This window comes from Ictidomys tridecemlineatus, chromosome 10, assembly GCF_052094955.1.
Source record: "Ictidomys tridecemlineatus isolate mIctTri1 chromosome 10, mIctTri1.hap1, whole genome shotgun sequence".
In the NCBI taxonomy this organism is placed as follows: Eukaryota; Metazoa; Chordata; class Mammalia; order Rodentia; family Sciuridae; genus Ictidomys; species Ictidomys tridecemlineatus.
In genome coordinates, this window is record NC_135486.1 from 104186909 (window position 1) to 104200585 (window position 13677).

The 13677-nt window shown below is 48.4% G+C and overlaps 1 protein-coding gene across 1 annotated transcript; it reads right to left on the minus strand.

Annotated features, from left to right (window-relative positions):
• Positions 1–2326: 2326 nt before the first annotated feature.
• Positions 2327–9776, minus strand: Cox19 (cytochrome c oxidase assembly factor COX19). Its single transcript, XM_078023563.1, has 4 exons — positions 9618–9776; positions 7943–8058; positions 3006–3128; positions 2327–2780 (listed from the first exon to the last, which is right to left on the minus strand). The coding sequence occupies exons 1-3, from the start codon at positions 9697–9699 to the stop codon at positions 3048–3050; spliced, it is 279 nt and encodes a 92-aa protein (XP_077879689.1). The 5' UTR covers positions 9700–9776; the 3' UTR covers positions 2327–2780; positions 3006–3047.
• Between the last annotated feature and the right edge of the window lie 3901 nt (positions 9777–13677).

A 13677-nucleotide genomic window follows, 5' to 3' on the forward strand; every position in this document is an offset into this window, starting at 1 on the left:
TGTCTACTGACGGTTCCTGTCTGCAGCCATTATCACTGTAGTGTTTGTCACACATGATACCTTGTTCCCATCAATTCTTCCATACTAGTCAGAATTCACAAGGAAGAGCTGTCCCTCCTACCACTGGCATATTTATTCAATTATTTCCTCCGTTGTAGCTGTAGCCCAGCACCATCATTATTTATTTTCTTCCTCAGTTCATCTCAGGTTTGGCCAGTGGGAGCTCCATTACTGCCTCCTAACTCCTTTCAGCAAGCTGGGCACTTGTTCAGTAATTCCTTACTTCCTGGCAGATATACTGAGCTCATCTTGACTTCCCCCGCCCTGGCCTTAGCCTCCACGAAGATCCTGGTTCCTCTTGTGAGAGAATGGTAGAACCCAGACCTGGGGTTGGGTGTCATGGCCCTAGGCCTTCCACATACAAGGGCTAGGACACTCGCTTGCTCACACCGCCTGTGCACTGCCCCCCCCCCCCAATTTCTACATCTAGCTGTCTTTACATTAGAAAGCTAGGAGTTCAACAGAGCGGGTTCTCATCATCTACAGTGCTGTTCTAATTTTCCATCTTAGAATAAATGGGGCCAGAATCATGGTCCATGTGGAAAATGAGCTCACTACCTAAAGATCTTTCTAGTTAGCTTTGGTTAAAATGTCTTCCAAAGTAACCCAGCCTAGAGCCATCTCTGCCATCAGTGGCTCCCCACATCCTGGTTCGTGTGTTTTGAGCACAGTTCAGGCAGAACATAGGTGCTGAGAGGCCTCATTCCCAAGGCTTCTCTGCCTAGTGGGTGCCATTTAGTTTCTGGTTTATCCTTCTGATTTTTTTTTTTTTTTGTACAAATAAGTGAATAATCCTATGGCTTCCCGTGTCCCTTCTCTGTAATGTTCAACAGGTGCTCTTGTGGCTCTGCGTTTCCCTGCTTATTAGGATGTGGCACCACTCATCACATCAGCTCAGCCTGTCCTCCTCCATTGCTGGCGCAGTGCTCTGCTGCATGGAGGTCGCAGTTCATACAGTATCTGGCACAGAAGGGAGTTTGGGTTGTTTAATGCTTTGCAATTGCAAAATGTGCTGCAATGTGCACACTGTACACATAGACTTAGAGCTGGGCATGATGGTGCACTCCTGTAATCCCAGAGGATGAGGCAGGAGGCTTGCAAGTTCGAGGCCAGTTTAAGTACTTGATAAGGCCCTAAGCAACTTAATGAGACCCTCTCTCAGAATAAAAAATAAAAAGGGCTAGAGATGTGGCTCAGTGGTTAAGCACCCCTGGGTTCAATCCTCACTACCCAAAAAATTAATAATAATAATAATAAAAAAAAAATACTTAAGAATGGCTCAGTTTGGCTTAAGACTTTTAAAGTAAAATAATAAGCCCCAACTCTGCAGCACACTGAATATGACAGAGATCAAATGCTAAACAGGCTGCAGACAGGAGCAGTTGCACGTGATAACCATGCTCAGTGGGCATGTGGAAATGAACCCAGCCCAAGAAACATCCCCTCCCGCAAGGTTGTTTGGGATGTCTAACAGAGAAAGGGCTCACCATGGCACAGAAAACTCAAGGCCTTAAACGCAGAGAACTGGGGATGAGCTGAAAGCCTCCACCCCTCACAGGCCCACGGTGCAGAGGGGCCCATTCTCAGGGCTTACAACTGGCAGGCTTGTCTGCCCTTCCTGGCGGGCCTGGGGAAGGTTTGCCACCAGAGGGTCATGCCCTGGTTCTCTTCCCCCCAAACCTCCTCTTACTGTCCTCCACACACTTCCCAGGAGCCAAGGAAGGTAGTCTGCAGGGCCAGCCCTTCCCAACGGTACTGCGAAGAGGGGCAGGTCTGAGCGCAAACAGGCCCAGATGTACATGAGCATTTGTTGGTGGCCTTGAACTCTGGCATACAGCAGAATACCTGTGATGTTAAGCAACCCACAGGCAATTCTGAAAAAGACCCAAGAGCGGGGGCGTGGTGGCACACACCTGTAATTTCAGGACTCAGGAGGCTGAGGCGGACAATCATGAGTTCAAAGCCAGCTTCAGCAACTCAGCAAGGCCCTAAGGAACTCAGTAAGACCCCGTCTCTAAATAAAATATAAAAAGGGCTGGGGATGTGGCTCAGTGGTTAAGCACCAACAAGTTCAATCCTCAGTACTAAAAAAAGAAAAAGAAAGACACCTGGGCCGAGAGCCACCATTGTAAGCACTACTTAAAGAACTCAGTTGACACCAGGGCACCACTACTGGGATGCACCCAGGGATTCTGAGCAAGTATTGGCAGTGAAAGAAGTGGGGTGTAATAATAGGATAAAAAAATAGAAAAAAACCCACTCTAACTACAAATGAAATGAGATATTTTATTATTTATAGTCTCACTACAAATGGATTGATATTTTATTCTTCAGCAGTACAATAAGTTACTGAAATTAAATGTCTAGTTTTTAATATACCCTAATACTAACTAGAAAACAAAACTTTGGTTATGAAGATACTTGGTGCAAGGTATAAACAAAAAAATCAAGAAGCCAAATATGTCAAAAAGCCAAATTATTTCTCACTTCCTATTTTATATTCTAGTTTTATTGGGGGAAAAAAAGGAGATGCACTGGCATGCCTGTGCAGGAGCACAAAACAGGGCAATGCCTTGCCAAGGAAGTCATTTCCGGACAGAATGTGTGTGTCAGGGACTGGAATCTGCACACTTGGCGCATCAGTAAGGAGCGCTACCCAGAGCACTGCAGCGTGAGGGTGGCATTCCGCAGGTCGTCTCTACCAGGAGCCTCCTGGGACCCTGTGATACACAAGATTTAAAGATAAAAGCATCTTATAAAAGGTAAATGAGGCTCTAAAAGAAACAGAAATTTTTGAAAATGATTTGGGGTGCTCCAGGAGATAGGTGAGTCCTCCACAAGTCATCCCCACAAGCAAGGCACCTCCACCTGGCTACATCCTGAAGGCCTGCTGCTGAGGACCACGTGGGCAGGTGAGGGCCTCGAGCAGAAGGGCCTGTGCTCACCTCAGAGCGCCTCTTGGACGCAGCCCACTGGTCATCTTCTCATTAAGATTTATTTTTTGCCTCTGATTTTCCATCTATCAAGTCACCAAATCCAAGTTTTTCCAATGGTTCCTGTGCCATCAGCTGCCTAAAAGAAAAAACGGAAGCTGTCAGGTGCAAGAGCAAGGTCTACCCAGGCCCACCACACACTGCTCTGTCACAACAGCCATTCCTGGGGGGTTCCTGGGACCTCATTCTATGTCTTAGAGACAGAGCAGTATTGTCTGATGGGCCCCTCTGCCTGTACCCTCCCCAGAGGGTGGTGCCCACCCAAAGCCTCCATGTCTGCTTTCAGACACTTTGAGGGCCTCTGTGGCCTGCCTTCCTGGGGGAAGCATGCACCACCTCACAATTCAGAAGAGGAAGCTGTTGAGGGTGTGGACAGAGGTTGGCCATCAACAGGTGTCCACACAGGTGTGTGAAGCCCCCGAGGGAGGAGGTGAACAAGGGCTGAGGAGCCCAGCTCCAGAGCCACAGCACTCTGGGACAGACATGTGCAGGTGCAGGACCTCTTCACACCTGGCCTCCAGGTCATCATGAAGGCGTATCTGATGAGGCAGGAGAATGGAACACACTACTTAATAATTTATTAGCTTTAAAATATTTAATATGTGAAGTGTGGGCTCTATTTTGCTCCTCTCAGTCCTACACAGTCAGGGCCTGGCCCCACCAGCAAAAGACCAAGGCCAGCTACTAGACCCATCTGTCAGACCCCAGGCAGCCAGCATCCCCCCTATAACCACTGGGTGTCAGCCTCCTCCTGTGCTGGTAGAAGCCCAAACCATTAAAGTCAACTCCCAACACTGGGCACTGTGCAGCCCTTGCTGGGCCTCCCACCTCCCCTGCCTTGGGCAGGCTCAGAGGGCAGGGGAGAAGGGCTCAGAATGGGGTGGAGGGAGGGCTCAGAGAGCAGGGAGAAGGGAGGGGCTCAGAGCACAGTGGGAGAAAACACCTCAAGGACTGTGTTAGTCTCTCCTGGTGCCCCACCTGTGCTTTTCATATTTGAAAAATCAAAGGTGTTTTTGCCCCTCAAAGGATTAAAGTGTTGAAACTTGCCCATTGAGCAGGACAGCAAGAAGTAAAGCCAGGTGTCTGTTCCCATCAGAGCCTCGCCCCACGAACCAGTAATGGCGCCAGGCCAACAAAACCTGGGCCCACCCCTTTCATTCAAGATGTCCTCAGAACTGTATGTTTCCATTTAGTACAATTCTATAACATGGAATTCACAAGCTATTTCTAGACTCCATGTTAGGCAAACAATAACAAATTTTCACTACATCTCGGTAAAGAACACATCTGGCCAACAGCTCTTCACACCCACCTATTAGACTTTGCCTGGCCAATAGAATAATGACCTCCAAGATGTGCACATGTCAATTATTGGAGCCTGGAGAATGCTATCTCACCTGGGGAAGGGGAATCTGGCTGCTAATCATCAGGTTTTGAGATGAGAGTATCTTGTGTTATGTAGGTGGATGCATCGAATCACCTGAATCCTTAGAACTGGAGAACCATTCCTGGCTTTGCCCAGGAAGGAAATGGCAAAAGGATCAGAGATGCACCACAGCTGGCTATGAGGATGGAGGAAGGGGCTCCAAGCCCAGGAATACAGGTGATTCTAGCAGCTGGACAGGGCAGGAGCCTCCAGCAGGAACCAGGCCTGTTGGCACCTTGACTCCAGAACCAGAGACTCACGCCAGACTTCAACCTATACTACTCGGGACCACAGGTGGTTCCGGCCGCCTGCCCATGGTATCTGTTACAGGGACCACCTGAAGCAAGTGTAGCGGTGCTTGCCCTGTTGCTGCCACTGATGTTCAAGAGGAAGAAGGAGCAAGGAGGAAAGACCACGAGCCAGAGATGCCCACAGTCCTCGTGGAAGCCAGCCCCATGGCTTTCAGCAAGTCCTACGGCTACAAGAACGGTTTCAGAGCTCTCTTTAGCCTAAGTGAATCAGCTACAAATTTTTCCCATTTCCTAGTCATTGTTTAAGGACTGAGCCACTCACATACCCGCCAAGAATCACTCTGGAATCTTCATAAAAAGCAAAATTAGTCCTGTTTATAACAGTGCCATCATTTCACAGGTATTTAACTTCATGATTCAGTGCAGTGGGATATTTATAGATTTATTGTTCTTTTTAAAGCTGTTTTAGTTGTAGATGGACACATAACTTTATTTATTTAATTTTATGTAATGCTGAGGATCGAAACCAGTGCCTCACGTGTGCAAGGCAAGCACTCCACCACTGAGCCACAACTACAGTCCCATACTTCTTGTTCTTGAGGGTAATAATGGCAGCAACGCTGATGGTCCCCAAGTCATACCAAGTGCTCCTTCACTTTCCAGGCCAGAGGCCCCATGGTCCCATCTCAGGGTGGATGGTAAGAGCGAAGATGCTCCATCAGGTCATGTATATGACCCTGATGTCCCTAAGACAGGACCTGAACTTTTAAATTACTACAGAGGTTTGAGATCTTAGATTATTATGTATTAGTCTTCGCCAATGTAACCCCAATTTTGACTTTTTTTCTAGGAGAAAATATGGTCCTCCAAGACAGATACCTACTTTTCCCTCGTGCTGAAACAGCCCAAGCATGAGAACTTTAAAAACTCTACTGAGAACCATTTTCTGAAAAGATGCATGTGAAAATAAGTAGAGATAAAAGAGGGTTTGGGATTTTAGCACAGAAAAAAGGAAGGAAGAAAGTAAATGGTTAAAAGTGTGGGTGTGTGTGTACGTGCACACATGCATGCTCATGTTTTACATGGGCCAGCAGCAGGTGTGTGATATCCTGACCTGAGTCTGGGTAGGCCAACCTTGACTATCTTTTATGATGTTTGATGATTTTCATGAACAACCAACCAGCCACAATTATCCAGTTGAAATAACTCAGCAAAACAAAACATACACAGCTGCACACTTGCCTCAATGTCACCTGGCCAGTCAGTGAAACCACTGAACGTTGTGGCACCATGTCCTTTCTCCTGCTATCCTCACTGGCTGCATCCAAGCAGCACTGAGTGCAGCACAGGTGCAGATGCGGGCAGCTGCCTGCAGCTCAGCCCAGGACACACAGGGAAAGTGAGACTTCCTCTTCCCAGACCTGCCTGGTAGCCTTCATCAGGGAGGCCAGACACCTTTCCGGCTCCCACATCCACCATATCCTCTGAAGAAACTCCAGGTAGGAGCAGCTGTGGCCTGGGCCCAGCTCTGTGGACAGCCCATGGAATGCTCATCTTATTTGCTAACTTTCTCCAGCATATCTAGACCTGCTTACACCCCAGGCACAGGCAGAGATCACTCTTCTCGAAAGCTTGGCAGCACCAAGAAGAAATTCTCAGTTCTAGCCTCCTAAAGATCTATCGGCTTAAGATATTCAAAGATGTGGTTCCAACCCATGTGCAATTTAGAGGTGGCAGGAGCTGGATTTAGTGTGGCCCTGGGACATTCAAGTCCCTGTGAGCCCAAGAAACACCAATGAAGGCAGGACAAGGGCCTCACAGGAGGTCCACAATGCCAAAGCCCATCACCCTTACAGTCCCAAAGGTCCACACTGAAGGCACACATCTGAACCTTGAGGAAGTGTTCAAAGTTTGTTGCTCAAACTGAAAAGAGGGCTTAAGTAGACCACTGATGTCAAACTGTGAAGCCAGAATTAGACAGCAGTCAGTATAGATAGGTAAATCAAGTCAGATCATATCAAGGAAGACAATTTTAAGTGAAACTGGGAAGTAGAGACTGTCCCCTGAGGGATTGAAATGTTAATTTCTTGACAGCCCTTTCTCCACCCTTATCAAGAACCTGCCCCAGCTCTAACCAAGGTAACCTGTCCCAGGAATTGCCCCTCCCTACAGAGAACTATAAGGTTATTAATTAATGTGTCCAGGGCTGCTCCATCCTGTCCTTCCCCCTTCAGTCCACCTGTTTCCCACCTTTGGGCCATCCCACCCAGCATTCCAGGGGCTAGTCACACACGCAGGAAGGAGAGATAGGGAAAGAGCAGGAGAACAAAGGGAGCCTAAGACCTTAAAAAGGCAGAACACCCTCACTTCTGGGGATACCAGGATGCCAGCTGTGGTCCCCTTCTCTGTCCTGGGAGAAGTCTATGTTACCCCTTTTTAAATAAACTTTGCTTTATATGCTTGCCTCGGTGTGCTTCTCTAATGTTCAAACTTCAACATGTGAGGGAGCAGAACTCGTCATCCATAACTGGCGGTATCACCTGTCTGAACATTAAATTCCTTAGGGAGCTGACTGTGGCCTCAAAAAAGCAAAAAATGAAAACTCCCACCATGATCATATAATTATATGTTACATGTTTTGTCACATTAAGGATTAAAATAGCTCTTACTTTAAGTAAAAGCTTCACAGGTCACAGTTAGAAATGTTTTGTTTTTGTTTAAAAGTGAACGATGGTGAATTCTAGTTAAGATAGAAGAATCATCCATCTTTCATCATTTTTTCAATAGTCTATTGTCTTCCTGTCACATTCCAAACAGCTTTAAGTGGAACAAAATGACACAATGCATATTTTTATAGTCTGAGAATGTGAAAGAAATAAACTGTGTACCTGCACAATCTTCAAATCTTTTGACTCAGCATTTTATGATGTATGACTCTAAAACCTTAATGACAGGTCAGTAGCACCCAAGTTTGGAAAGAAAATGCTCTGAGGAATGCAATCATGGGTAATGCTGTCACTCAAGAAACGGTTCCCAGGATTGCCAAACAGCTTCTAGTACAATCTCATGTGATAAGCTTCAATTACACTAGCAAACGCCCTATAGTTCTGAAATACACAAGTTGAACTCCCAGGCTGAATAATGGCTTTTTAGGGAAGAAAACAGCTTTGGCTGGAGAAGTGGGAGTAGAAGTCATAATAGTGAGCTTTTACTTGCCTTTCCATCCTGCACTCTAAATATTCTTTTGATTCATTTCTGCACAAAGCATTTTCAAAATGATTGTCACGGAGACACTTCATGAATTTCTCTTTAAAGCTTTTACATTCGCCTAGAAGGATAAGGAAAATGTCTTCTTTTCACAGTGAAAACATGAGTTGCCAACACAGCAGCCTTAGAGTGGCATCACTGTCCTTTTCAAAACTTGTTTCCCTCATAGGGACCAGCGGGCGTGAGGCCCCGGGCTACATCCCCAGCACAGGGAAAACAAAAACAAACCTTGATTTCTTCAGAAACATGGAAAATGACACTCAAAAGACAAAACCAAGTGCAGTAAAATGTTAAGGGCAGAATCAAGATAGTGGGACAGGGGAGTTTATGGTAAGAGTTCTTTTAACTTCACTGTGTTTTGGAAAAATTCACAACAAAATATTTGGGAAGAAACAATAATCTAGGGCTGAGGCTACGGCTCAGTGGTAGCGCACTTGCCTGGCTTGTGGGAGGCACTGGGTTCGATTCGCAGTACTACATACAAATAAATAAAATAAAGGTCTATCAACAGCATATATATATATATATATATATTTTTTTTTTTTTTTTTAAAGAAAGAAACAAGAATCTAGGCTGGGCTTGGTGGCACACGCCTATAGTTCCAGTAGCTCTGGAGGCTAAGACAAAAGGAGCACAACTTCAAAGCCAACTCAGCAAAAGTGAGGCACTAAGCAACTCAGTGAGACCTTGTCTCTAAATAAAATACAAAATAGGGCTGGGGATGTAGCTCAGTGGTTGGGTGCCCCTGAGTTCAAGCCCCAGTAACCCTCCCCCCCCAAAAAATAAAAATAACTGGCACTTTTACCACTAATAACAGTTGCTCATGTTCTGGCACCACACTTTTGAGTAAAAGCAAGAGGAAGATTAAAACTGAATCCTGTTTGGGGGCTGGGGCTATAGGGGGCTGGGGCTGTAGCTCAGTGGCAGAGCACTTGCCTTGCAAGTGTGAGGCACTGGGTTCGATCCTCAGCACCACATAAAAATAAAGGCATTGTGTTGTGTCCATTTACACCAAAAAAAAATTTTAAAAAGCTAATATATATATAAAAGAACTTAATTCTGTTTCGCGGAGTCGGTGTACTATCCCTGTCACATTAGAGCCATAGTCCCAGTAAGCTCTCACCAGGAGAGTCCAGGCCCCCATGGGGACCTTCAGTTCACAGGGTCCCCCAGCCTGTTTCTCTGTCAGCCCCCAAAGAGGATCAGGGCAGGTCCAGTCCAGCAGCCTGGGACGGGCCTGGAGCACTGCTGGCTATGGGAATCATACCCAGGATCCCTGACACTGGAGCCCGGAACACAGCCCTGAGCTGACCAGCACTAGCTGACCAGGGCTAGCTGACCAGGACTCCGGAACACCCTCTGGCCCAGCCTCTCCCCTAGACCTACCCCTAGGACCCGCCCCTCCCTCAGGACCCGCCCCAAGATCCTCCCCTTCTAGTACCCGCCCCCTCCTCAGACCCTCCCCCTGGGACACCGGTCTCAGATAGGATCCTCCCAGGGTCCTCCCCTCGGACCCACCCCGCTCCTAGGACCTCCCCTTCCTCGGACCCTCCCCTCCCCAAGGCTCCGCCGCTACACTCGCGAGCCACGATGATGCCGCCCGCCGACTCCCACCCTCACCAAAGTGATCCAGAGGGAAGCTTCCCTTGTCCGGTGGCCGCGGCTGGAAGCTCTTGGCCCCGAAGTTCATGGCGGTCGACATGACGGCGGTGCCGGATTTCAGGGAGCGGGATGGGCGGCGTGCGCAGGGCTGCCAGCCGAGGACCGAGCAAGCCTCTGGGAGCGCCGAGCGCATCGAGCTCCGGGTCCGCCCCGCCCCGTGGCAAGGCCCCGCCCCCACCACGTCCCGGGGCAAGGCCCCAGGTCCAGCTTCTGGTTCCAGCCTCCTTCCCTCAACTCCGGAAGCTCCAGCCGAAGCCTGGGCGGCTGCCTGTCACGTTCCAGTCGTTTTTCCCATCTGAGCAGAGGGCCTAATCATGGCAAGAAATGCATCACATGAGGGAGTGTGCACTAGCTTCCTGCCATAACACGGTACCACACACAGAGGCTTAAAAGTCAGAAGTCTTCTGTGGTTCAGGAGGCCAGAAGTCTGAGATCAAATTGGGCTGGGCTGTCCCTTCTGCCGGCTCTAGGGAGACTCAGACCCAGGCACTGGGGTGTGCTGCCAACTCTTGGTGTTCCTTGGCTGGTAGAAGTAGCACCCCCCCCCTGCCCCCACTTCATTTGGCCTTCTCCCTGGGTGTCCAGATTGCCTCTTTATAAGGATACCTGCTAATGTTGAGTTAGGGATCATCCTAATGACTTCATCTTAACTGAATATATCTGCAACAACCCAATTAAAAAAAAAAAAAGAAAATTGACATTCTTAGGTATTGGGGGCTAGAAATATTGGGGGAATATTCTGTTGGAACAAAAGTGAAGCCTCTGGCATTTGCATAGAACTGTTGTTATAGAAACAATAACAAGAGGAAAAAGGGCTTTGGAGGCCTTGGTGCTCACCTGCAGAGCCTTTGCCCAGCTCTGAACCTGGGGACCACCTATCCTCTGCATGTCAACGTTCCTCAGCTGCATGATGAAGGAGATAGATTACTGGCCATTCCAGATTCTGCCTGAGCTGCGACTTCCATCTCTTCTCCCATCCACCCATTAACAATGACTGCACACCAACCACATGCCAGGCCTGGCAGGAAGCAACACAGAGCTCACAGCTGGCCCCTCTGGATGAGCTTTCTTACCCCAGTGCTCTGAAGGGACACAACATCACAGCTGCTTCTACTGTTGGATGGAGAAGCTGACTTCAGCAGCTTCCCAGAGGGGTTTCAGAGAGGCGCCCGGCCAGCAAACCCTGAGCTTGCCCCTCCTTTAGCTTGACTGGATCACCTCTCTGGAGCCTTCCAGCATTCCGCTTGCTGTTCCCTGCACACCTGCCCCCAACACAACACACCACTGGACTCCTGTGTTCCAGTCTGGATTCACCTCTTTGCCCAGAGACAACCCTGAATGTTCGTGAACACCCAGCAGAGGAGACCTCATTGCAAGGACCCAGGGAAGTCCCACACTTTAGGAAGCCCATTTCAGTTGCCAGAGGCTCTGGGGCTCTGGGCCCACTTAAAACTACAAAAGGAAAAATTGCACCTTGTTCTTGTCACATAAACAACCATTTTACATGGCTGAAACCAGGGACTGCACACTGGGTTATTCATTAATAAGGTTCCAGGGCTGCGAACAATAGAAGCTTTTATTACCCAGCAAATAGCCCTTTCCACTTGACTAGATCACACCACTTAGCAGTAAAGGACAGCCCCCTCCCCTGAGGTTGCCACAGCCTCTGTCTGGCAGCACTGAGGAACTAGGGACGTAGCAGAGGCCAGCTTTTAATTGACTGTCTCCTCGCAAATGATTATTGTTTTATATGAGATCTTTAACTGGTAGAAATTTTTATTTGCAGTTCACAGAGAGGAAAAGTGGGGAAAGAGCTAACCTTTCTGAACTCTATTGTGTTATTTTCACACAAGGCACTTTTCACATGAGATCCCCAGTAACTAGACCAATACCTGGCACAGATAGGTGCTCAATCGATCGTTTTGAGTGAATATAGTTAGGATGATGTTACCCTTGTCACCTCATACACAGAGAGAGAATGAACTCAAAGGGGTCAAATCCCTCCTTTAACACTATAGAGTCAAGGGAGGCTGAGGCAGGAGGATTGCAAGTTTGAGACCAGACTGGGAACTTAGGGAGACTCTATCCCAAACTAAAATTTGGAAAAAGTCTGGGGGTGTAGCTTGGTGGTACAGTGCCCCTGGGTTCGACCCCCATCCCTGCAAAACAAACAAAAAGATTATGGAGCCAGCATGTGGATTACCTACTTCTTTGTAACACGTGGCCCCAAATTTAATGATAGGAAATAGCAACGATTTGCTTTGCTCAGGAACTTGCAGTCTGGACAGGTCTTGGTGGAGACAGCACCACATGGTATCAGCTGGAATGGGCTACTGCAGAAGGTACATTCTGGCTGCTGATGAGTGGGCACAGGTCGTTGGGTGGGAGTGTGACCATGCAGGGACTGCATACTGGGTTATTCATTAATAAGGTTCCAGGGCTTCGAACAATAGAAGCTTTTATTACCCAGAAAATAGCCCTTTCCACTTGACTAAATCACACCAGTCGGCTCCCTCCACCTGAGCTATTCTGCTTGGGCCCCCTCACAGCATGGCGGCTGGGCCTGAGAGCAAGCAGTCCAGAGAAACAGGTGGAAACTGCAATCTCTTTTGTGATCTAGCTTTGGCAGCCCTGCAGGTCTGCTTCCATCATGGTCAGGAGTGCCCTCCAGATTCAAGGGCAGGGAAACCCAGGCCCCTTCTCTTAATGGGAGGAAGGCAAACTTGTATTATATGGAGGCTGTGTGGTTGGGAGCACCTGTGTGGCTCTTTGGATGCTGCCGTCGCCATGGCTAGCAAGTGGAGGGAATGAGCTTGGAACCCATTCTGTCTGGCTCCTGACCCCTGTGGTAAACCCACCAGCCCCACCTCTGGTGGCAGGACCAGGTGTGGCCTGAACCTTCATTCAACCAGGCCACGACACAACTCAAGATTGGGATCTGATGGTCCTGATCAAGTCTGATCAGAAAAATCTGCAGTCAGTGTGGGGAATGTCCACTGGAATCAAAAAGGAAAATCCCTCTGGCCCAGTGATGCCACTGCAAGCTGACACTGCAGCATCCTAGCAGGTGTACACAGAGGAGCTGTACCCATGTTCTACTAGGACGTTCTCTGATGGCCCAAGGCTGAACTTAGAATGCTGGTACCTGCCGTGCCCTGGACCAGGCAACTGTGAGAGGAAGCCCTGTCTTGTCAGGGTACACAGTCATGCTAAAAATACAAAATGGCAAGCAAGAAATGGAGGGAGGCAGACAGGGCTTGAAGGGTTTGGGGGATGATGGGATGTTCACTGTCTTGGCAGTGGTGATGGCTTCATGGGTGTGGACATGTGTCACTCATACTGTATGCTTTAAACACACGGTCCTTGTTTGTTAATAAAGCTAATTTTTAAAAGAGGCATAAATGAGACCAGGTGCCACTGTGTCTCTGGAAGGGTACATGGGAGACGAGGTACAAGTGGGGCAGAAGCAAGTGGCCCAGGGGGAGGGGCTTCCTTTCACGAAGTCCCTCCTATGGTCCTGACTGCCTGGGGTGTGCGTACTGCAGATTAAATGGACAAGAGACACACGGATATGTGCATACCTAGGGGAGCCATGTTCCAGCAGGTTGAATTGTGGCCTACGAAACATGTTTCCCTTATCTGGAAACAGGGTCTTTGCAGAGGTAACTGAGGTGAGGATCCCTTGGTATTAGGGTGGACCCTAAATCCAAAGTGTCAGACAGAAAAAGAGAAGACACAGGGAGGAGGCATGGGAGAGGAGGCGGAGCTGAGGGAGGCACGCGTGAGCCCCAGGTGTGAACCACACCAGAAGCTGGGGACAAAGAACAGATTGTCGCCAGGCACAGTGGCACAAGCCTGAAATCCCAGTGGCTTGGGAGGCTGAGACAGGAAGATCGCAAGTTCAAAACCAGCCTCAGCAAAAGTGAGGTACTTAGCAATTCAGTGAGACTCTGTCTCTAAATAAAATATAAAATAGGGCTGGGGATGAGGCTCAGTGGTCGAGTGCCCCTGAGTTCAA

What these genes read in the sequence shown, in the direction of transcription:
- Cox19 (XM_078023563.1), bottom strand. Translation starts at nt 9,699, where the DNA reads ATGTCGACCGCCATGAACTTCGGGGCCAAGAGCTTCCAGCCGCGGCCA. An exon ending in CTTCCCTCTGGATCACTTTG is followed by an intron (nt 8,059 to 9,617) that starts GTGAGGGTGGGA and finishes TTATCCTTCTAG; the next exon opens with GCGAATGTAAAAGCTTTAAA. An exon ending in AGTGCAGGATGGAAAGGCAA is followed by an intron (nt 3,129 to 7,942) that starts GTAAAAGCTCAC and finishes TCTTTTAGGCAG; the next exon opens with CTGATGGCACAGGAACCATT.